Source organism: Anolis carolinensis, chromosome 4, assembly GCF_035594765.1.
Source record: "Anolis carolinensis isolate JA03-04 chromosome 4, rAnoCar3.1.pri, whole genome shotgun sequence".
Classification (NCBI taxonomy): Eukaryota; Metazoa; Chordata; class Lepidosauria; order Squamata; family Dactyloidae; genus Anolis; species Anolis carolinensis.
Genome location: NC_085844.1, coordinates 34,697,251 through 34,722,416, shown reverse-complemented (window position 1 = coordinate 34,722,416; position 25,166 = coordinate 34,697,251). Strand labels below are relative to the sequence as shown.

Below are 25,166 nucleotides of genomic sequence, written 5' to 3'. Positions count from 1 at the left end.
GGATTTGTTCAAAGGCCCACATCACTCTGGCCTCTCGGGGAAAGAAGAGCAGCCAGAAACAGATCCACTATGTCTAAGCATTCATGTCTGGTGGCAGTTGCTCCTTCCATATTACAACTGCTTGCCGCTCTATATTTTGAAGGGGAAAGAGAAGCCAAGCACAACTCCATCATTTCTAAGTATTAATGGCTAGTCCCTCAGACTGTTGGGGGGCTGGAATACAGTTTGGAAAAAAAAACCATGAACAAATTTCAATATCTGTCTTAAACTGGGTTATCTGTGTCCGCACTGCCAGATAATCCAGTTTAATGTGGATTTTATACAGCTGTGTGAAAGGGGCCTCAAAGAGCAGCCAGCATCTTATGAATATAATCCCTCATAACATATTATTTTCATTTTATTCTGCCTTCTCTTTGCATAGCATTCTCTTCCATGTGTATTGTGCTGAATTTGAATTGTAAGCCTGAGGTTGGGGTACTCTCTAATCAAATATTTTTAAGCCACTCTGGGAACCTATTTGACTGAAGGGTGTGGTATAAAATACACAAAATAATTGAACTCTCAATTCTGTCAGGCATGATACCTAAGCATCACTCACTTTCCTGTTCTCACTGTGAGCTTCCAAAAGCATTTCCTTGCATTTTACAGAGAAAGCTAGACTTTTGGATTAGCTTCAGCCAGAAGAATCATATCAGGTGCCTTTGCATAATAATCAGGTGCCTTTGTAGAGTTTGGAATCAATTTTTTAAAAGGAGCCATAGTAACTGTAATCAGTTACTTTTATGTGTAAGGAAGGCATAATATTGTTATTTGTATGAAATAATCCAACAACCTATAATGTATCTGACAAAGCCTATCCAACTTATGAAAGCTTATACTACATTCTGTTAATTGGTAACTAAACATTTTTCATTTTTATATACAGTACCATGGGCCACTGGAGTTTAGTTCTGGGACCCTCCATGGATAACAAAATATTTGGATGTACAAGTCCCATTGTGTACAACAATGTAGTAACATCCTTTATATAAAATGTCAAAATCAATGTTTGCTTTTGGTATTTCTTTTGGCAAGTGAGTATTTTTAAACTGTGATGTCTGAATCTGTGGAAAGAGAATTTGTGGATATGAAGAGATAACTATGCTAAAAAGAGATCCAACTTTATTACTATTATTTTCCAAATGCATTACTGATCCTTGTTCAATCTTTCCTGCCAATATTTTTCAACTCTATCACAATCTCCTTGTCAGTTGTCTTGTGCAAACAAAAAGCAGAAAATATATTCCTTTTGCTCTTTACCCAAGTGCCCTACTTTGAAACAGATTATGTTCCCTCCTCTTAGTATCGTCTCCTACTTGCCATTATTGCTTTTCTGTTCCTTTTCTTCCCATTTACTTTCTTTTTTTCTCAGTTCCCCGAAGACGTCTTTGACATTCAGCTGCTTCCAGTTAATCCACTTTCTTCCCAAATAATTCCTATGGCTTGTGTCTTGAATAAAACGGCCCTTCAGATACTGTTCTCAAAATATATGCAAATTATGACATGGAAAGTGTACCTGGCTCACTTTTCCTAAAGCTTTCTGGCAGTGTAGTTATCTCACACCTTATTGAGCCATTGGACCAGTGTTCAGTGGTTAGCCATGTTTTGTTCTACTACCTTATCTACGTAGGCAACTTGGCAAGGTGGCACTACCTGGAGGAATCCTCCACCTTGTGTGACTGTGGAGCTGAACAAACAACTCAGCATATGTATGCTTGCCCACAATGCCCTGCCTCATGTACGGAGGAGGAGTTGTTTAAAGCTACAGACAATGCGGTTACTGTTGCCCGCTTTTGGGCCAAAACTATTTAGTTGCTTGTGATTTCTTTTTCTTTTTTAAATTTTATTTTTATTTCCATTATTTGAAATGTACAATGCTTTTGACACGAAATAAATAAATAAATCTACGTAGGCATAAAGTGGTGCAAGGAACATTTTCTCTTTATAAAAAAAATTGAAGGCCTATGGAATGCAAGGTTGCAAACATGAAAAACGGCCATATTCCTGGCCAGACTTATAGTGCATCTATTCTGTATTGTCTACTCTATATCAGAGCTTGGGGAAGGAAGTTCCATAATTCCCTACGTTACTACTTGCTTCTATTTCCAAGTATAGAAGAAAACTGATTTTAGGTAGGAATAGACTAGTGAATACCAGCATTATTTATCCAAAATTATAAATACAGTAGAGTCTCACTTATCCAACATAAACAGGCTGGCAGAATGTTGGATAAGCGAATATGTTGGATAATAAGGAGGAATTGAGGAAAAGCCTAATAAACATCAAATTAGGTTATGATTTTAAAAATTAAGCACCAAAACATCATGTTATACAACAAATTTGACAGAGAAAGTAGTTCAATATGCAGTAATGCTATGTAGTAATTACTGTATTTACAAATTTAGCACCAAAATATCATGTTGTATTGAAAACATTGACTACAAAAATGCGTTGGATAATCCAGAACGTTGGATAAGTGAGACTCTACTGTAATAGTTTTTTATATTTAATGAGTAGTACAAGGCAGTAGAGTTCATCTCAACTCTAAATGCAGTTTAACATAAGAGGAGATTAGCAAGGAATTACCTAGGAGGCAGTTGCCTTCTTTCTAGAGGTCTTCAAACTACAGCTCCCTGGGAATGCTCTAGCTCTGAATTTCTGCACTGTTGGGCTGGATGGCTATGGGACCATCTCCCACTGCTTTGGTGATTTCTAGAGTGTGTTTCATAGAATACATGAGTGCAATGTCTGTATTTTAGCCATTCTAAAGGTCCTTTATATAAGAATTGATCTTTCCTCATCAGATAAATCTTGGCCTGCCAGATTTTGGCCAATAGGGACTCCTGACAGCCCCATCCAGCATAACCAATAGTGAAGAACACTGGGAATTGAAATCATAACCAGAAAGATGCATTTTGCCCACTCCTTGGTTTACAGGGACATTACAGTAGTAAATCTAATATGCATGAAGGTTAGCTGTGCCACTTAAAGCAATCACTTTAATGCTATAAAATGGGCAATTGTTGAAGTGTTTATGATTCAGAACTAGATAACATATCAGGGTCACTGTGATGAGCAATCAGGATGGGGAAAATAAACCAAAGTGTCACTTATATTATATCTGGATAAAAACTGAAAGATTCATAAGAAATTTCACACTTAAGGAGCTTCACTGTTGACATCATTAAAGATCTGTTGCACCACTGAATAAAAATGGAGATAGAGTTGAATTTCTATGCCTATATGTTTTCCATTTCAGACTCAATAGCAATTGCGTTGGAGTGATTTCCACTGAAAAACTATTGTTGGGAAGAAAGATTTACTCACGATTCCCCATATTACAGCACTAGACTCCAAATCAAGCTGAGGAACTATTTTTAATAGAGCTTGAATGAGTTATTTTTTGAACCACAATTCTCAGAATCCTCCAACCAGCATGGGATTCTAATAATTGTGATCCAAAAATGTGGTATTTCCAAGCTCTTAAGAAAGGCAAAAGACACTGGGGAGATCAATTTGTTGAATTATCATTATTCATATTTAGTTCAGTCTGTTTTCTGCTGTCACTCCTGCTCAAAATGCTTTCAAACTAAAATATGCATTTTATGTTATAGTTTCTGCAGATAAAATGAATTGGGAGTCATATCCAGCCACTGTGGAAACCAAGAAGACTGACTTCTCTATCTGGAAATGTGACCTGAAATTTCTTGCCGGCTGAGAACACCTTTAACTCAGTTTTTGTGAAGAACTGAAATAACTCTTTGAAATGGAAACTACCATTCAAAACTCAGAAATTCTTTTTCTTATATGTTCTAAAGCTGTACAATTGTCAGATTTTTATGGTTTAGATTGTAAATGTGTTTTTCCTGGCTAATTATTGGTATTATTTTTTTAATTTTGATGTCAGAAAGCCAATTACTTGTATGATAATAGGAAGGGCATATTTAAAATGATGAGGACACTGTATACAAATGTATATTTGTAAAAGCTATTTTTATGATTAGCATGTTTTATGGTTCATTATATTTAAAGTCAGGTGATATTGCACTTAAATGTTTACAGCATAATGAAATGAGATCATCAAAGTTTTATGATTCAATATGTTAACTGTATTTTGATTATTTGTATTTATTTATATTCCTGTTTTAAAGCAAGTACATTGATTAAATGGGATCTTAATGGTGGGTAAATAATATTCATGGCTGGGTTTTTCCCCCAAGCTATCATTATACTAATGGATGTGATGTTATGCACTAGTTCTGTGCAGAGTGGGAAAACTTCAGATAATTTCAATACTCAAATGTACATCCTCTCACCTTACTAAAATGCAACTTTTCCATCTTCTCCTACTCTGCCTTAGCAACACATAAGGCCACTGGACAGAATAGATGAAAATATTTCAAAAATTCTCTAAATACTTCCAATATTGCTGCCACATTAAAAAACTGTAGTTGATTTTATATCTACTCTTCAATCCATTTTTGTCTGGATTTCTATTATTGGATCTATTATGTTATATGGTTGAAAGCTATAGTTTGAACTTACTGTTACTTTAATCTCCAATCGCTGTACCAGTTTACCTGGTGCTAAATTGTCTCATTGGTCCATGTCATTCCAAAAAGCTGCAAAGAGAACTTTACATTATGCACTGTATTTCTCTGAACTCATTTCTGATCCCCGAGGCTATCAGTTTTTCTCTGATGCTTGAAATTAGAATTCTTCCTGCGATTGCAAATTAATTCCTTCCATAGTTCCTCTGAATAAACTTTATTTCCCCTCAAAACAAATTACAAAACAAATTGGTAAAATTTGCCTTATTTGTTAATAAGCATGTCTAGATCCACCTACAGTTTATGGCTATAGCTGCCTCATTATCAGAGAAAGAGCCAGACACCTGACAGTTTTGAAAATAAAATTGCACAGACCAATTTTGTTTTATCGCCTTAATGCCAGACTGGTTCAATTATGATTCATAGCAGGAAAAGGTACCAGACTTGTAGAAATATGACATTTTTAAAACAGTTGGCATGTCTAAGGGTTATTTTGTAAAAGTATATTTTAAAGCCATTCTTACAACATTTAAAGCCCTTTTCTGATGATCAAGAGAGCATCCTACACACGCTTGCATCGCAGGGCCAGATCTTGCCCAGTATTTATTTTATCAGACATTGACGCATGGTATGCATGCTGTGGGACACACATAGTGTTAGGGAAAAACTTGTTACTCCGTATGTGATATGCATTCACTTGATGTGTGCCCACCATAATAAAACATATCAAAGGGGCTCTTTAAAGACATTAGTACAGATGACAGTGCAGTTTAGAAGAAATTTCACTATATTCACAGGCATCTGGGTTATGTTTTTGTAGTGCTGGAATGATTCCTTTCTGTAAATTCATTCCTCTGTTATCTTCGCAAACTATTATCCTACTGCACAGAGCACCTGTACTACTCATCTGTTTGGATGAGGATAATTTTTGTATAGTGAGCCCTCCATACAAGAGATTGGTTCCAGCCCTCCCTACAATCCCGGAAAACATGGATGTCCCAGTCTCTTATATAAAAAGATGTCCTTTACAACCCCACCCCATGCATACAGCCACCACTGCGCATTCACAAACCCCAACCTTCCCAGCCCACCTTGACAACCAGTTCCCTCTTCCATCCTGGTCATGCACTCTTCCAGCCTATCATTTCCTATGTGCACCCTGAAGGCAGATATCAAATGCAAGCATGAGCCAGAGCTTCCGCTCCCCTCTCTCTCCTGGGCCACTTCAGTACCTACTTCAGCTTCAGTGTCCATCACAGTCTCCTCATGAGGCCACTGGGCAGGCTAAGGGAGAGATAAAACATCCTGCAACGCTTTTATTCTTCTAAAACTGTGTTTTTCTTGTTTTTAAAGCATTTGAATGTTGAATTTCTATTATTATTTTTGATCTTGTATTGGTTGAATCCATAGATCCAAAGCTCACATATCCAGAGTGCCCTCAATAAACACGTTTTTCATTAATAGAGAGACAGGGGAAAGGAGAATAACTTGTTGATGCAGTAACTTAAAACCAAATCTGAGTATCACCAAACTGGGGAAATGTTTCTGATTAACTAGATGCACAAACGAGGGCTGACATCCTGTTAATAACATAGGCAGCCATAAATCCAACTTAAACCTGTGTATATCTTTCATTATTGCAGAGGTTTGGATTCTCATTCTCCTCTGTGCAACAACCAAAATCTTAAAAAAAACAAAAAACCTTGGCCAGAATTTAACTTTCTTGACTACATGCTACATCCTTTCAAATGCAGCAGTTTCCTGACTAATGGAGGGTATGGGTGAGATTGGAAGTACACATCAGCCTCTGAATGTGCAGCTGGAGGCACAATGAGAAGACATCATCTGGGTCCGACCAATGATCCTGTGAAAGTTCTGGAGGATCACGTTGTCACTCTGCATATATCCCGAGGCACATGACTAAATGTTATTCCATTCACATCCACACTTCCCTATCAGCAAGTAAATACCATTTTGGGGGGTGTGCAGCCTGTAAAAGTTGGACTTTATGGAGAGGAGATAGGCAGAACTTTGCACATCTTATCCTAATGCAGCATCTCATCATGTGAAGCTGCCTTGTAGTGATTCTATGAGTCAAACCATTGGCCCTTCTAGTTCTATATTGTGTACCGTTCTTGATAACCAGTCTTTCTTAGTCCTATAAGCTATTTTTGATTAAAGATGCCAAGAATTGAAGCAGTCCTCTCTGTGTGCAAAATGTTTTATATCGAGTAATATTAACCTTGCATGTATACCATCCCATTGCACTATTACAGCATTTGCACTAAAGCAGGCTGGTACCAATGCAATCAGTGGCTAGAAAAAGGAAACATGGTGTGAAGTTTTTCCCGAATGTGATCCATCCTCTACTCTGCTGTGAACATGTGCCCACATCCATCTGCATGTAAGAGAAATTAATCCAGATGGCTGTTTTATTGTAACCTCTATTTACAATCTGATCAGGGCAACTAGTTGTTAATCTTTCTAAATCCTTGCAGTGTAGCACTGGAGCTTTTTGTTGACAAGGAGAGAGAGGAGTTGGATTCTTACACTATGAAAAATGTCATAACCTGAATACATTTTGACATTTTAAAACCATGATGATTTCTTTAAAAAACAGAAAAAAACAATGGATCTAAAGTTGGAATATCTTGCTCCATGTCTTCTTGTGTAATCACTCATGATGGTTTTGTTCCAAATGTTGTAACATAATTTTTACATTCCTGTAAATAAATATTTTCTCTGATTAATGCATTAATTGCCTTTTGTAGTTCCTGCTTCCTTGTGTTGATTCTGAAACTCGTTTACAGAACCAGAATATATTTAAAACTGTGTGTGTGCACGTGTGTGTGTATGTCTATGTCAATATCCTACACCAGCAACTTGGTAATAATGTTTAACTAAATAACATATGTTGGCCCAAGCTCTGAAGCCCACCTTAATGGTCACACTGAACAAATGAAGTCTGTTCATCTCTCAAATATGGAACAAGGAACAAAAATGTTTCCAACCCTGTCCTACCAGAAAACAACACCTCAACAAGGAATTGTGATATGGTCTTGCTTTGGATTATTGCAGACTTGTTCACTGTTGGGAGTGGGCTGGAAATGTCATCTTCCTTGCACCCTGATCAACAGCTAAACAGATCTTACTCAAGGCAGCTGCTGGCTCTTAAGGTGGCTTGGTGGGGCAGTTACAATTGTGGCAATAGTTCTACAATCACAAATGTGTAGAGTAGTTATGGATTCAAAATGATGATGCAAATCTTTAACTGCTATACATAATGTCTGCCACCATTTTAAAATCAATTGATCTATAGAATTAAATCTTTAAACATATGTTAAAAGACAATATACAAAAAGCAACTCACTGTTAAAAGCCCATTGTAGTCAATCCCTAAAAGCTTGTTGGATGAAGAATAAAGAGGGAGTCATACTAGCCTCCCTAGATGGAAAATGCCAAAGTTTGTAAGTGAAGATAGTCTCTTTTATCTGGGAAAGTGGGAAAGTGTCTGGGAAAGTGAAGGGAAATCTAGAATCACAGAGTTGGAAGAGACAAGGGCCATCCAATGTAACCTTCCAACATGCAGGAATAGACAATCAAAAGGAGATCGTCATCCAGCCTCTGCCCAAATGCCTCCAGAGGAGGAGACTCCACCACACTCCAAAGCAGTATGTACCACTGTTGAACTGTTCTTGCCGTCAGGATGTTCCTCCTAATGTTTAGAGATTAATCTCTTTCCCTGTACAGCAGTTTGAACTCATTGTTTTATGTCCTAGGATGCACTGACACTAGAAGTAATGCAGCTTGACATGACTTTCACATTGAACATTGAACCATGGCTCCATGCAATGTGATTCTGGGAATTGTAGTTTGATAAGGCACTAGAACTCTAGGGTCGAGAAGGGTAACGGCTTTGTTAAACTACAATTCCTATGATTCCATAGCATTGAGCTATGGCAGTTAAAGTGGTGTCAAAAAGCATTAATTCTACAGTTTGTTAATGTATCCCTAGTCTCTGGACCAGGAGAAAACAAACTTGCTTCCTCCTTAATATTACATCTTTTCAAATATTTAAACATGATTATCATGTCACAGAGAACTATACTTTTAAAAAGCTGCAGAACTAAAATGTTTCTAGGAGGCCTTGAAAGTCTCCCTTCAAGCTATAGACAGCCTCAATGAGCAGCATGGAAAAGAATGGAAATGAGTGATGTGAGGGAAACAAAATTAATGGAAGAGCTGGGGGCAATTGTGGAGTAACAGTGATTTGTAGCAATACTTTCTCAGCATCTGGGAATTCAGAGAAACATCTAAAATTCAGGACTCTGGATGTTATTTCGTTCAACTTGTCTGGAGAGCAATTTACTTGTAGAAAAAAACTGTATATATGTAATAGGCAACTAGCATAAGGAATACAGCAGCTCCAGAAACGAAAGGGACTGTATTGCTGGCCAGATACTACTTGAATATTTAACAGAATCTTCATTCTTCGAAAGCTCTGAGGTATCGTTGCTGGGGTTTTCACATGAACAGGTGTAAGTGCTGTCACTCCTGTGGAAGTTGGATCACATTTTATAAAAATGATTGGAATCATTCCCATAGAGATTTCTCTTATACAGAAGGAAAAAAGTCTACAGAAATGGTCTAACGATTGTTCATCTGAAGGTTATTCAGACATTTGGACTCAGCATTTCTGTTTCAGAGATTCCTCCTCATTGACAAAACAATTAACATTTCTAAAGGAGATAAGTTTAAATATGAATTGGGCTCACATATAGTATCCTTATTGGAGACCAGTTTCCTTTTCTGAAAAGCAAATTGACCTGAACTTCATTCTAAATCAGTGGTTCTCAACCTGTGGGCCGTGGCCCAATAGTGGGCCGCGAGAACAAAAATCTGGTTTGCGAACCTCCTTCCTCTTTATTTATTTACTTTATTAATTTTATTTCTGCTCCTTTACACAGAATTGACCATTGCATTGGATAGACCACATCAGCTATAGATTATTAAATATGGTTTTCTTTGGGCGAGCAGATGGCGACTACTGAATGGCATATGTTCTGTTTCAGAAACTAGAGCTGAAGTGGTCTATCCAATGCAATTTTCTGAATCAGCACCCCAAATAACCAAACCTAACCTAAAATTGACCAAAAACTGATTTGTAACCCTTTTGGTACTAATGTTGAAGAGTGGTTCCTGGTCAAAGTGGTCCCCGGTCATGTGGTCCCTGTTCAAGTGGTCCCTGGTCAAATTGGGCCGTGGTCAAAAAAAGGTTGAGAACCACTGTTCTAGATAAATAGCATAGGAGACAGTCAATACTGTAGGACGTAGGCAAGAAGTGGGGTGATATTTGTTTTGGGTGGTGCAGTTCTGTGTAGGACCCAATAGACTATGAATAAATCATTGTCTAAGTTCAAAGGAAGTCTAAAGAAACTTCAACTTACCATATCAGAACCATGTGAATTTAAGCTTTTCAGCAAGTTCCACCAGCAACTTTATTTAAGGAGACAAGTTTTAGAAACCAACTGCCGAAGGCTGCATTTATAGAAGACAAAGTAGTTTTTGACCACAAATGAGATAAAATCAATTGTGGTGATTTCAAGGATGAGTTGCCTTTTAGAATTAGTTATCTTTCTTTTTGTTTACTCGAGGGTTGTTTTGAACTCATTGTCAGAATCTCATTTTTTTTCCCCCAGTGCAAAATCAACTAAGCAGAAAAACAAACCACTTCCATTGGGGACTGTTTAATACTGGTCATTTGGGCCAATTTATTGGGAGTGTTGATTTGGGTGACCCAGGATGTGTAACAAGGTAGCATAAGAGTAGCAAATCAATAAGAAAAGCAGAAGAAATGGAATGGGGGGAAGTCTCCATGTAATTACAGTCGCTTTGAAGATATAACGCTGATTGCTCTCTGAGACAGAGTTCATCAGCAGAGGTGGCAAGAGTACTCCAGAGTACAATATAGTTTTTGGAATGAAATATAATCACCAGCCCATGGTTGCAATAAAAATGGTCCTTGCAACATGGCTTGTTCAGTAGAAAATAGGAGACTGTTATTACATGGCATCAGCTTTGCTGGTGTTTTGTTTCACCAACTAAAATATGAGAGCAAAGATAGTGGATCCTTTCTTTTGGTCAACCTACACAGAAGCACCTAGAGATTTCAGTATGTTCACACAAATCCTGTGCATATCTCCTTTAAAAGTACTTGGTAAACTGAACCCAGTTAGAACCATTGAATTTGTCTTGTAATATTTTGGTGACCAAGAAAACAATTATTGACATCCTGTTGTAGTATAAGCACATTATAACAATTTAGGTATAAATGGTGGAAACTATGGGCTCTCAGCAGCCATATAGGAAGCAAAGCACTGGAGAAAAGGGTTCTTTAGATGTAGATTTCCCTTTCCAACCCAAAGCAAAGCCTGAAAAAGTGCAACCATTCCCATAATGTATCAGTGGGATTTCAAGGAGTGAGTGCTTGGATATGTATTTAATGTCCAAGTTGAACTGTAAAATTATAAACTGGGAAGGAAATCCATTGAGTTCAATTGGGCTTCTCCCTTTGTGTATTTATGACTAAACTCTCAGTAATTTGCTATAGATCAGCAAGAATTTCTGATTCCAAATACATTTTTAAAGGAAAATGATTTCTAATGGTTAGCCTTTTGTATAACCACTAATCTTGAAATCCCAATGATCTTCACCTGTGAAGTTTGAGTATAATACAACCACTGTATCCATGGAACCAATACACGCAGTATCACATATCCACAGTTACACTTTTTTTTTACTACGAGAAGAAGGCACAAGCTGTGTCTTCTCAGTACCTACATCACATTTATTTATTATTATTTATATTTATTTATTGCATTTTTACCCTGCTCTTTCTCAACCCCGAAGGGGACTAAGAGCGGCTTCCAAATTGGCAACGATTCAATCATCCATCACAGTGAAAACAATTTGTGGTTGGTGTGTGCCATCAAGTGATTTCCAGTTTATTGAGACCCTAAGGTGAACCTAAAATAGGGCTTTCTGGGGCTAAGAGTATGTGATTTGCCCAAGTTCATTCAGTGAGGTTCAGGACAGAGTAGTGAATTGAACTTAGTTCTCCAGTGTCATAGTCAATGCTCAAACCACTACAACACACTGGCTCTATTGGAAATAAAGAATTTTCTATTATCTGTGGTGTCATGCAAGTCTAGGAAAATATAGTTTGCAGATCTGGGGTGCCTTTCTTCAGGTTTTCATATGGTTCTGCACATTATATAGGTCAGTTAGAATCTCTAACCTGTCTCATACACTTGTTAGCATTATTTATATCCTGCTTACTCACCAGTGAGCACAAGTATTTAAACATGGCTCTCCTTCCTACTTTATACTCATGGGAAATCGGTCAGGCAATGTGTGGCAGGTAGGACTAACCAGGGGTGCTACCTTGCCTGCTCCCAGCCTCATGCTCTCACAAAGGAATGAGAAACAACTACTGGCCCAGCAATATACCTACTGTGAGTGGCAAATTGAGGGCATTCCCCCTTCCAAACATGAATTCTTTCCTACACCATACACTTTTCCTTCATTCTCAAAACTCCTAGCATACTGGTAACTTAAACATTTGGTTCAGCATTTAGAAATGTGGTTAGGTATCCAAAAAAATCCAGACACAGTTACCAAGAGAAAGGTAAAGGTAAAGGTTTCCTCTGACGTTAAGTACAATCATGTCTGACTCTGGGGGTTGGTGCTCATCTCAATTTCTAAGCCAAAGAGCTGGCGTTGTCCGTAGACACCTCCAAGGTCATGTGGCCGGCATGACTTCATGGAACGCCGTTACCTTCCCACCAGAGCGGTACCTATTGATCTACTCACATTGGCATGTTTTCGAACTGTGAGGCTGGCAGAAGCTGGAGCTAACAGCGGGCGCTCACTCCGCTCCCCGGGATTTGAACCTGGGACCTTTCGGTCTGCAAGTTCAGCAGCTCAGTGCTTTAACACACTTCGCCACCGGGGCTCCAAGATGTCACCAAGAGAATGTAGACATTAAAAATGTTAAGAGTTTAAAGTACTAATTATTTCCATTTAGCAGACTCTCATCCTTTGAAACACTAGAAATTTGGATGCCAACATCTTTATTAAAGCCTCTGCAAGGAAGCTTTAAATGACTACTGAGGCCCCTTCTACACTGTCATATAAAATCCAGACTTGTAACCTCATCATATGGGGCTAGATTTGCTGGCAAACATCAGTCTAGCTCTGGTCATCCACGAAGCCAGCCAGCTTCAACCACACAATGTTGTGCCAGCACCGTAGGTGAAGGAGGTTGCAATTGGCGTGCTACCACCACCCTGGCAACATGGGAAGCTTCCCGTGTGGCCATTCTTTCAATGGGGGAAGCCACACACTCCACACATGCTCCACGCTTCCCCCTGTGTGAAGAGCTGCTGGAGAAGCCCCGTGAAGTGAGGCATGTGGTGGCGGTGGTGGCTTCCTGATGCCCAGCAGTGAACCAGAGTGCTGCCGATGCCGAAGGTATGATGAGGTAGAGGGATCCAGGAGATGAAATTCTACAAAAAGGAAAACAGGCAAGGGAAAACCATGGGATGGTTTATTGGTTTATTTGTGCTTTTGCTAAATCTCTCAGGCCCCTTCCACACAGCTGAATAAAATCCCACACTATCTGCTTTGAACTGGAATATATGGCAGTGAAAGTGAATTTGCTACTTGAGCTGTCGTTCGGATGCCTCAGGTAAAAGCGCAGGAGCTTGCGCATTTTGCAAGCTATGTGGATGTGCCTTAAAACTGATGCTACTGTCTCCTTCTGGGATAACTAGTCTTAGAAAAAGAAAACAGCTACAAGAAACATGGCTATCAATTGCTGTTCCCTTCCTTTTTCCATACCTAAAGTGACTTCTTGGGTTTGAGAAAAGTGGAAGGAGAGATTCCACAAATGGCTCACAATTTCAAGGTGAGAACAGTTTTAGAGATGCTAGCAACAGAAAGGACTGTGCTCACCTTGAATTTCTGAATTAATCTTTGAGTGGGACTTCTTTTTTCATGTACCTATCCTTAAAGACTTGTAGCATCTTTAGTTAAAAGTCAACCCTCCAAAGTAGCCTCATCATTGGCAACCCTCAGGGAAGCAATGTATGAGCTGTTAGACTTCATGGGAACAGCCTTTGAACAAAAATAATTGGGAAGAAATGACACCAAAAAGCTCTAGCTCAGATCATGAAACATAAGAAGTGGCAAGATCTGACAAAATAACACTGGAAGTAGATCTTCCATTGCAGAAAATATTGGTTTAGAGACTATCTTTTCTTTTGTAGTTTTCCAACAGATGCCATAGCACCTCCCGAGAAGTGATCTTACTCCATTAGGCTTTGAATTCTTAGACTTGGAGAAAATGGGTCTAAAGTAATTTCTTTTTAATTGAAATTCCTGCTGGGCAGAATTATACTTATAGGACTGTGTTTTTCAATAGCTTGAAGGAGAGCTTCAGTTAATTTATTTCTTTTGGGAGTACAGAGTATGTCATAATGACCAAAGTCCAAGATCTTACACAAATGAAGAGAGGATATAATTTAATGGACGTTAGCTTTAATTTAACACTTTTGATCGGTACCTCAAATGTTCCATTAGTGACATTTCATTTTCTCATCCTGTTTGAGGATGGTAATAGCTATGTGACCTGCTGTGGATGCTTACGGAAGATTCTAACTTGTCCTTTCTAGTTTTCCATCATTAGGAACAATCTTGGATGTTAAACTGGGCGACAACAAACAATTGCTGCCAAAAATAAGACTCTCAAAGCAGCATTGAGAAACTTTCTTCATAAATAGGCAGAGCTTTCAGGTAGATGCTCATGACTATGTTTCGGGATGGGCTTGAGGAACAGAAACCATAAATGGCTCCTCCAAGTCCCAAACTGAACAGATGTGCCTGTATAACTTATACGGTAGCACATGCCTTAGTCACTTTCTGTTTAGATTATTATAATGCCTTCTACTTGAGCTACCTTTAAGAAGTGTTTATAAACTTCAGCTGGTCCAAATATCTTAGACAGACTGCTAACTCGGCCTGACTACATATAATACAACCTGTCGCATGGGAACCTGTCGCATGACTTGGCCTGCTCAGCCTGCTCTTCATGAACACCGGTTATGAATATTTAAGTCTTGCTTGCACATTTGTAGCTGTTTAATTGGATGCCAGCCTGTATTTACATATACCCCATCTTCCCTCATAAGAACTCTTGGTTCTTTCTTCCAACCCCACATATTCCCATACAACCTTGTGATGTAAAAGAAACTATGCTAAAAGAAAGCAACTTAATCCAAGGTCAACAGTAATTTTTGTGGCTAAGTGGGTATTTAAACCCAGGGTTCAGGCAATGACAGCATAAAAGCTCAAGAAGACAATTGGCTAAAAGGAAATGTTTTTCTGTGTCAGAAATGTCATTTTTTATATAAAAATCTGATCTTGGTGACCTACTTTATTTAATGAGCACTAGCAGCTCAATATAGCGCTTAACCAAACAGGCACTTGCATATTCCTGGAGGTTTGATAATAAGGGGGTTGCAGCCTGCACAGTAACAGAAATTGTACACATACAGAGAAACCAATTACAAATATTTCTGTGAAGGTGGATGTTCAAGGTCATGCTTTCCCAATAATCTGTAACATTATGTCTTAATATCCCGTGTAAATTCTACCGGAAATCGATTTGCTCAAAAAGGGAAGGGATAATCAGAACCACTCTTTAATAAGAAATGTTCCCTACTTCAAGGTCTCTTGATGAAGCTCTTAATATTGACTCTGGGTTCCTGTTAGGCTTTTCTTTGTGTTGAATGTTCTTTTATGAACACTTTGATTGTTTTTCAATAGGCAGTTTTACTCGCCCTTCATCGTTTTTCTTACTTAAGAGCTCTTGCCAATATTTTGCTGCACTGTAAATGAGTAGTGCTTTTAAGGGAGAGAAGGGTGGGGGGACAATTTTAAACCAAGTGAAATTCTTTTCCATTCTGCAGTTAAGATTATTTTGCTGCAGTTTAGCATGTATCTCGTCAAAGAGCAAAGTGCCACTAGAAATGTGTTGAGTTTATTACTATTGCCATAAAACAATCGCTCAGCCTTATTGGTTATTAAATCTGATATGCCTGTTGGTTCAGCATTCTTGTTGTTGTTGTTAAGTATTCTTGGAAAACATTTATGAAAGATTCACTGTCAGATACAGGGACATAATTCAATTCTCTGAGAAAGCAGACATTTAAAAACTATTTGAAATGTATGATCAATAGTATGGTATATACATTATAATGATGAATAGTATACCAAGGAAACAATATCCTGTTGCCTCCCAATGAAATTCTCATCCCTAAATCTTTTTCTTAAATCGTAAAGATTGAGCAGAAATATTTGTAACAAATTAGCATAAATTGTTATTGCCTTCTCCATGCACCTCCTTCCATAAAAAATAGGACCACTGCCATGCAAGTAATGATCTAGTTATTTTGAAGAGTACAATTTTCATGTATCCGACTCCCACACATTCTTTGTCATGAAGAAAAGATAGAATTTTCCACTTACCTTGTTCTTAAATGTTCTGTGATTCACAAAGATGGGAAATAGTTTTCTAGGGCATTCATGTGAAAAGACACACAATTCAGAGCTCTTTTATAATGCTACAATTAAGGTTCAATTTGGGAAGAGAAAACCTGAAACTCGTTCTGATATGAAATAGCCACTTAGAGGTACATATTCTTTTCCAAAAAGGCCTTTAGGGATAGGTTTGGGCACTGAGTACATGTGGATTTGAGGTGAAAGGATTATGATAAAAGATAAAGAAAAGAATTGCAAAAATGAAATGATTCACAAAAATGATACCTGAAAATAGTCTTCCTGAGTTTTCTTTTTGGCCTCCATTTAAGTATTGCTATTAATTCTTTTGTATCCAAAGCATTTTGGCTCCGTGTAAAAGGGGTTCCAATGTGACTTACGGAGTTCAGTAATGCAACAGTTCCCACCTTGATGGTTACATCCAAAAGACACACCACAAAAAAGCATTGTGAGGAGGAGAAATAACTTGGGTACAAAACTGTATTTGAAGATCCTATGTAGGTACACACACAGGCATAAACAATAGTAGATCCTTCTCCTTTTTCACATAGAACAGATTTTTCCAGTGACCTATTTAGGACAAGTCCAACACCAAAGTAGGTTTGTGTGTGTGTTGGGGGGGGGTTAGAAAAACATGTATCCAGGACAACAGATGCTATGCTAAGAATAAGCTTCACTTCTGAGGCTTCTTGATCGTTTGACAGGTAAGCACCTTCATGTACTCTGGAGATTTGGTGATGTTTTGGGATGTTAAGATGGGATGGTAGCAATGCTTGCATAGGTCGAAAGAGCTTCAGAATTAGCTTAGCCTTGCTTTATCGTATTGCCAGATCTATGTCTGACAAAGCCTTTTTACATCTTCCCTAAAACCAAGAATGGAAGATATGTGCCCCTCTGGGTGATGTTGAAATGTAATTCCCATCACCATTGGCTATGCTGGCTAAAACTTATGGGATCTGCAGTCCAACATCTGGAGGAGCACTCAACTCTATTTATGGGAATGTGCAACCTTTCCGAAATGTGTCCACTCTTGCGGCTCATGATGTGAAAGCAAAAGTCATGCATTCCAAAATAGAAAAGCTCTCTCAAGTTTCCTTCCTTCAGGGCTCTTTCCTCCTTTCCTTATAGTTAAGCATGACCATTCTTCAGCCAGCAGTTTCCCTGTGAGACGTGCAGCATTTAATTCCCAGTAGCTTGAGGGGAAAGCAGATTGACAGCTATTATTCGTAATCCATAACAAATCCCACATAATCTTTGAAAAGCCTGAATAGAAGTTAATGTGCATATTAAAATTGTGTTGACACATGTGCATGGAGGTTTATTGTTTGTTTTAACCCTGGCTTCAAACCGCAGTCTATATTTTCCTTTGCATTCAACTCTCAAAAGTAAAGGAGAGGCATATATTAGTGGAAATGTAATTCTCAATTCCCCAGAGAAGGTTCATCAGCAGGGATACGAATTTTTGAGAAGACAGACCAGAAAATTGCCAGCAACTGTCAGTTATAACACACACACAAAGAAAGATATATAGAGAATATAACTGCATATGGTGTCCCTTACATAGACAGAGCTGTTACTTGATCTGTAATTTAAAGTGTACATCCAAAAGGTTTGGTTCTTGAAACAAGAGGGACTTGCCTATATTGCCTCTTATCATCTATTCCCTTGAAAATGTCTTGTGGATTGCAGCAGAAGAAAGGTGGGAGCATCCCATTGCAAGAGCAATTTAAACAGCATGTTTAAAAAGGTCACTAGACTGACAGGGAGCCATTTTCCATGTAGAAAAGGAGTTTTCTTTATGAAAGATTTCTATATAAATGCCTTCATGTTTTATGATGGGAGTTGCATCCCAAAGACATCTGAAAGTCCACAGTTGGCCCTCCTTGGTTCAGGTCAAGAAAAGACATGCTCCATTTTTCTAATGCACCAAAGAAATCCCACTGTAATGAATCGCCTATGTTCCCTGTTCAAATGTTTTGTTCCAGAAAGGTGTATTATTTCTCTGCTTAGATTGAATAAGAATTTCTAGTTCTGAGTTGTCTGTTATTGATCTCAGCCAAATATCCAATTAGTCGTTGAACTGAAATAGCGTGTGGGGAAAAACAATGAAAAGCAATACACTTGGTGTGACTGGAGATCACTTTCTATGGATTCTTTAAAAGTGCTGGTTCAAGTAAAAATTACAGGGGAACAAAGTTGTACATCTGAGGATTTAGCAGAATATATTTATTGATGCCATCTTTATAACCTGGACTGTGGAGTGGAATGGTTCAAATTGAGGCCATCAGAAAATCGTTTAGAACATTCTTCACAACTGATGAATGGATAAGAAAATGACAGCAAAATGACCAATGAAGTTCAGCAAAGATCATTTCAAACATGGGGATTATATCCACAACAGCAGGTGATTGCTCAGAAAATAGATCTTGGGGTCATGGTGGAGCAGCCAGGGAAATGGTGACTAAGGCTGCATCTACACTTTAGAATTAATGCAGCTTAACTGCACTTGTGTAGCTTGATGCTATGAAATCATACAAGTTGTAGTTCTACAAAGTCTTTAGTCTTCTCTGACAAAAAGTGCTGATGCCTCACTAAAGTACAAATCCCAGTATTCCATAGCATTGAGCCATAGCAGTTACAGTAGTGTCGAACTGCATTGATTATACAATGTAAATGCACCTCAACTGTGCAGGAATTGTGAAAAAGGCAAATTCCATAGATCAGACACTTGAAAGAAGGACTAAAACTGCCTGTATCATAATGAATATAGAGAACAGCAGGGCAAGACCTTATATTAGTGAGAGATGGGCACAAGATTTTGAGAGACATGAAAATGTAGGAAATTATCACTTATTGTGCTTTTATTATCATAGAAGGAAACATCTGTGTCTGTGTGTGTTCAGGTGCAAAATAACTTGGTCAAATATGGGTATTATGCACCTTGACTTGGAGGTGGGTTGGGAAAGAGTGGTTCTTCCTGCCTCAGACAGCAAAAGGCCTCAGGCCAGCCTGGGTTTCTGGCATCCTATTAGTGAACTACATGGGGGACAGAAGGTGTGCAGTGGATCCTGCAATTCCATAATGACTGAGTCTGGAAGTAACATATTCCAAATAAAGATGTCCCTCCCCATTTATTTGGGCACATTTGATTATTTGTGAATTTGATCTTGAATTCCTCCAGCATTCATCTATTCATCAACTTCCACAAAAAAATTGATCACTGAGTGCACTGGATGACCTAGAGATTCAAGGAAAGGGTTCTGGAAAGGGGTTCATGGGGTCCTGTGAAAGTTTAAAAGTTGCTTTTAAAATGTAACTATAATAATAATGAATTAATGTGGGATTGGGGGCTGCAATTGTAACTAATCTGTTTTACAAAGTACTTTCTAACATCTGTGTAATAGTATCCCAATCACTGATGCATCCCCATTGATGTTTCCTAGAAGCAGACAGTATATTTTGTGTTGGGAGCAGGGAGTCCTCTTTATTTTTCTGTGAGGAGGTAAATGAGCTACCCAAGGTACTGAACTATAATTTCAAAATAGTTTCAATACTTTGGTAGTTCCTTTTCAGTCTAGAGCAAAGCCAGTGTTGATTGACACATATACAACACTGGGGCCGGGCTGTGGCGCAGACTGGTAAACAGCTTCTGCAATAAATCACTCTGACCATGAGGCCATGAGTTCGAGGTCAGCCCGTGGCGGGGTGAGCACCCGTATATATATATATATATGTGTGTGTGTATATATATATATATATATATATATATATAGAGCCCCTGCTCATTGCTGACCTAGCAACCCGAAAGATAGTTGCATCTATCAAGTAGGAAATAAGGTACCACTTATAAAAGTGGGGAGGAAAGTTTAACTAATTTACAACGTTGGAATGAGGAAGCGAGGAAGTGCCATCAGAGTGGATGATGAAGCAGCTGCCCCCCCCTCCCCGCGCCCGTGGCCAGAATCGAACATCCCCTCAGGAGAAGGTTAAAATTGCCTCTGCGTCTGTCTGTCTGTTGTCTCTGTCTCGGTTTGATGTGTTTATGGGCATTGAATGTTTGCCCTATATGTACATAATGTGATCCGCTCTGAGTCCCCTTCGGGGTGAGAAGGGCAGAATATAAATACTGTAAATAATACACACACATCTTTTTAACACATACACCTATCATTGAATTGTTTTCTAATGCATATAGATGGACCCCTTTAACATTACATATTCTAGAACAATGGTCGCATTTTAAAACCATAGCAACATAACATCTGCAATTTAGGACAGGTGACCTTGGGCAAATCACACAATCTCAGGATTAGCAGAAGTCAAAGGCAAACCCTGTCTGAACAAACCTTGCTAAAGACCTAGCAATATTATAGTAGTTTCCAGTAAAAGCATATTACAGAATAAATCTTCTAGGTGGTTCTATGGTATGCCAGGAGTAGAAACCAGGTAAAATAATTGTGTTCAGTCATGAGTCCCCTTCAGGGGAGATAAAGCGGGGTATAAATACATAAAATGATAAAAAATACCTACAACGTCAGCTAATAGCAGTCTTGTCAGGAATGTAACCCCTGCAGATATGGGGGTCTTACTGTCAACTGATTGCATTGTTCCATGAAGTCTCTGAAGCAGCAGAAAACAAACAGGCTCCATCTTCAATATGACATCCTTTCACACAATTACAATAGATTTGCGCGACCATTTTAATTCTTGGTTTTTTTAAAAAATGATGGGTCTCACGAGTACCCTGTGATAGAAGTTGTTGTATGGACAGCCCAGGAAGGGGTGGAACTCAGCTCTTGTTTATGTGCACATACAACATTGTTTTGCCAATATTATGTCTGAATTACATGGACTATTTATAGAGTTTGTTTCTAAAAGGTATCAAATTAAAAACAATTGAAAAATGAGTTATAGGTGACAGCACATTGTGGGCTAGGAGTAGAATATTATGCATTACAGGGCCTGGAAAATTGCATTTTATGGTAAAAAATGCACATCCTCAGCATGTTTTTTTACTCTTGTAATATTTGTTCCTTTGGAAACAAGCTCCACATTTAGAGTTCAACGAATAGCTCATTCACATACACATAGAACATTTAAACTGTATATTGAACAAGCTAAGAATAACACTAATCTACGTTGTTGTGTGTTTTCCGACCTGTATGGTCATGTTCCAGAAGCATTCTCTCCTGATGTTTTGCCCACATCTATGGCAAGCATCCTCAGAAGTTGTGAGGTATATTAAGGACGCCTGCCATATATGTGGGTGAAACATCAGGAGAGAATGCTATTGGAACATGGCCATACAGCCCGGAAAACACACAACAACCCTGTGATTCTGGCCATGAAAGACTTTGACAACACATAACACTAATCTGTTTATTTAAAATGCCCAACTGGGAACAGGGTATATATTTCTCTTTAACAAGATCAATCTGGCTGCAATTTTATGCATATTTAACTGAGCGCAAACCCTTTTGACCTCGGTGGGAAATATTTCTGAGTAAACATGCACAGAACAGTGCTGTGTGCGCTTTATCGTAATGAGAAGCTATTTCAAGACGTCTCCAATCAGCAGTCCCACTTAAAGTTGTAAAACAACTGGAGATTTCTCAAGAATTCCTTTGGTTTGAGGGTAAGTGGAAGAATGGAGATGAAAAATGGTTCTAAATAAGCACAGTTGGGAATAACATTTAATAAGCCAAATGATGAGCGATGTAGTTAACTTATTTAGGCAAAGTCGTTGATAAAGATGTAGCCTTTTCACACAACAGCGGCAAAGAGCCCCTATCCCCAAGGAATTTACAGTCTAAATTTAGAGAGAATGGGAAGGGAAAGGGAAAGAAATAGAGGGTAATGAAAAAAATCAGAGAGAAAAGATCAGTGCTGCTGAGCATGTATTTTGCTATCTAATTTTTCCACCATAGAGGCTCAGAACAGATAATATGGTTTCCTTCAGTCACAGCTGAATGACTAGGAAATGGATTGATTGATCTAATCATTTAATGAACAAAGATTTTTATCTTGGATCCAGAAGATGACTCAAAAGAGATCTACTTTTGAGCAGCTGAAAGGAGCTGCTAGAAATGCCATATTAAACTGACACTATGCTGGATCCAAGCACGGTTCATTTCCAATTAACGCTCCAAAATATGCACCTTTGCCATTAGTTGGATTTGTTATCAGCAGGTGAAACCTCCAGCAGCAACTGCAGGTAGCAGGTAATTTTGTCAAAAAGTCCAAAATGTATTTTAAAATGTACAAAAGGCAGATATAAGAGAAGACCGCCAACCATGAAAAGGAAGGCATATACATACTGCATCTTTGGAGACCAGACGACAGGCGCTAAAACTAAGAACAGTGAAACTGCCACCATCCCAAAGGCAACTGGTAAAAAAACCTGCAAAATATATAACAGAAATTTTGAGAACGCAAAAGTCATCTTTATGAAGAATCATTTAAGGAAACATAGAAAATAATTTTTATATATCAATCAAATAGTTTTACTATACAACCCAAGGCCATGACAAAAGGCACAAAATGCACTGAAGAGTACCGTCAGAGCAAACAAGAAACAAAAGACACCAAACAAAGGTCATCAGCATTCTCACATGAAGAACAAAAACAATGAGAATTATCGATAACTACAGATACAACTGGGAGTGTCAAATTAGCACTTTGAGTCTCTATGATATTTGATGGCAATTTTATCTAAGTCTCTCCTTCTGATTTTTTTTCCAGCCAAAGCAAAAGGGGCCACTTTATATGTTATGTATTCATTGGACTCACCCCACAGAAACTGAGCTGTTTTTACAAGAGAGTTCCCATTTTCATTTATCAACAAGGGTTTCAAATATCTTTCTCTTGAGTCACTATACAAAGGGCAATTTAACATACGTATAATGCATAATGTCTTCCACTTTATATTGGCTACAGATGCATGCTAGTCTATTTTCGCATAGCATATTATGATAACAACCATCTAAAACTGTGGTGGGCATTACTTGGAATAGCAGTTCAGTGAAGGCAATTCTTAAGGAGGATAGCTTATGTTTAATTAGATATATGGCTTTAAAATGTTCAGTTTTCAAAAAGGGGAACAATGGGGGAAATTTTGAGCTCCTGATTGATTGCAGGCCCCTTCTTGAATGCCAAAATGCCTCTTACTTAATTCAATTTAGGGAGATTGTAGCTATGTACGAGATTTTCTAGGCTGGATTTTCAATGTTGTTGTTTACCTATTTCCAAGTAACACTATGCTGGAAGACAGTTGTCTGTAAAGGGACCATTTTTAAAGTACCTTAATTGGGCACAATATAATTTTGTTTTGACTGATGGCCATCCAGATTCAGTACACAGAAATGCTATGGGAGTTCCAGTTGAGGGAGAATAAAGCTTTCAGAAAGAACTTGTTCTGCAATATTCCCATGGCTTTACAAGTGTTGGTATCTAAGCCCCAGATTTCTACACCATAAAGCATCTGTGTCAACATTTTGCTACTGAAATGTTTAGAGCAAGTTCAACTCCTATTGTCAACTTCTCGACTTTCAGCTTCACTACTTCCCTCTGACATTTACAGGAAAGAGATTCACTAAAAATAATTCCCAGTTATTTGAATAGGTGGATTTGTTCTATGACATGTTGGTCTAAAGTCCGTTTATACTTGAGGCAGTGTCTACCAAAAACCACAACCTTGGTCTTGGAGTAATTCATTGACAGATATTCCTCTTGGCAGTAGGTACTGAAAGCCTTCAAAAGATTTTAAGACTCAACCAAGAGAGAAAGAGAGATGAGTACTAAGTCATCTGCATATATCAAAATGAAAATCTTTCTGTTCCTAATTACTGGTGAAGGAGAGTCAATTTTAGCGACACAAGGCACCAAATCATTCACATTGATGTTAAAAAGAGTGGGTGCCAGTCAGCATCCCTGTTTTACTCCCCATCTTGTTGTAAAAGCTTCTGTTAATGATTTCTGCCAGCTCTGACCCCGATTTCTATGCTAGTGTATAGTTCCTGTATCAATCTTAATAGCTGATGATCAACATCAGAATTCTGTTACTTTCCCCATAATCTATTTCTGTTAATATAATTAAAAGCTGCAGAAAAATCAATAAATACAGCAAAGACATGTTTGCTGTTTTCTTTAGTATATTTCTTTATAATATGACTTAGTGTGAAGTATTGCTCTATGGTGCCTAACCCTGCCTGTTCTTTATATATAAATTGATTTTCTTGTAGCCAGTCTGTTAGTTTAAGAAGTAGGTGTTGAGCATATATGTACATATATGGACACAGATGTTGATTGTGCTTTCAGAAATCTATTTTTGGACTGAAACAGCCCAAGGCAGGCTCTTTCCTGAACTGCATGATACAAACCATTTCCTCCAGGTATTCTGAGTACTTAATGATCAATTGCAGTCCCTAGGGAGTGTATAAAGAGTAATAGAATCGTTTCTTAAAATGTGAGGCTTGGGCTGAAATCTTATATTCACTTACATGGAAGAAAAATTGGAAAAAGTTACTTTTTGCATATAGCTCCCAGAATCCCCCAGCCAGCATTTGAGCCTTAGCATCACTTCTGAACACACTTATTACAGTCAGCCCCCAATTCTGCAGGTTTTACTTCTTCACGTTGTAGCTACCTGCACTACCAGTCTCCAAGACTTCCCCACTATGCCTCCTAGTAAAGAATAATAATAGTAGACAGGTTTTCTATCTACTCGGGATGCACATCCACCTCCTGTACACTTTTTCTTTATTCTTTGTAGGTAGTTATGTTTAGTCTCTGCTACTCATTTTGTCATGTTACATGGACAGACCTTTATAACCAATTTTCAAAAGCAATCATCTCCAGCTTGAAATGCACATTATTTCCAATTTTACAGTGAAATCATAGAATTATGAGCTGTTTTAAAGCTCATGAATCCTCTGCATAAGAAAAGCATTAAGTGGGTAG

The 25,166-nt window shown here is 38.2% G+C and overlaps 2 protein-coding genes across 11 annotated transcripts in view; one reads left to right on the top strand and one right to left on the bottom strand.

Moving 5' to 3' along the window:
* ralyl (RALY RNA binding protein like) overlaps positions 1-7,343 on the top strand; it is a 322,684-nt gene extending 315,341 nt beyond the window's left edge. For all 7 annotated transcript variants that reach the window (XM_062980215.1, XM_062980217.1, XM_062980216.1 and 4 more), the window contains one exon: positions 3,654-7,343. In XM_062980215.1, coding sequence (XP_062836285.1) covers positions 3,654-3,671 — 18 coding nt within the window. In that variant the 3' untranslated portion in view covers positions 3,672-7,343. The remainder of the gene's footprint in view (positions 1-3,653) is intronic.
* slc7a13 (solute carrier family 7 member 13) overlaps positions 1-25,166 on the bottom strand; it is a 48,054-nt gene that overhangs the window by 12,948 nt on the left and 9,940 nt on the right. For 2 of the 4 annotated variants that reach the window (XM_008108441.3, XM_003219568.4), the window contains exon 4: positions 20,885-22,608. In XM_008108441.3, the coding sequence (XP_008106648.1) occupies positions 22,375-22,608 (234 nt within the window). In that variant the 3' untranslated portion in view covers positions 20,885-22,374. Of the gene's footprint in view, positions 1-14,172; positions 17,402-20,884; positions 22,609-25,166 lie in introns of those variants that run through there. The other 2 variants (XM_062980213.1, XM_008108439.3) reach the window with 2 other exon arrangements.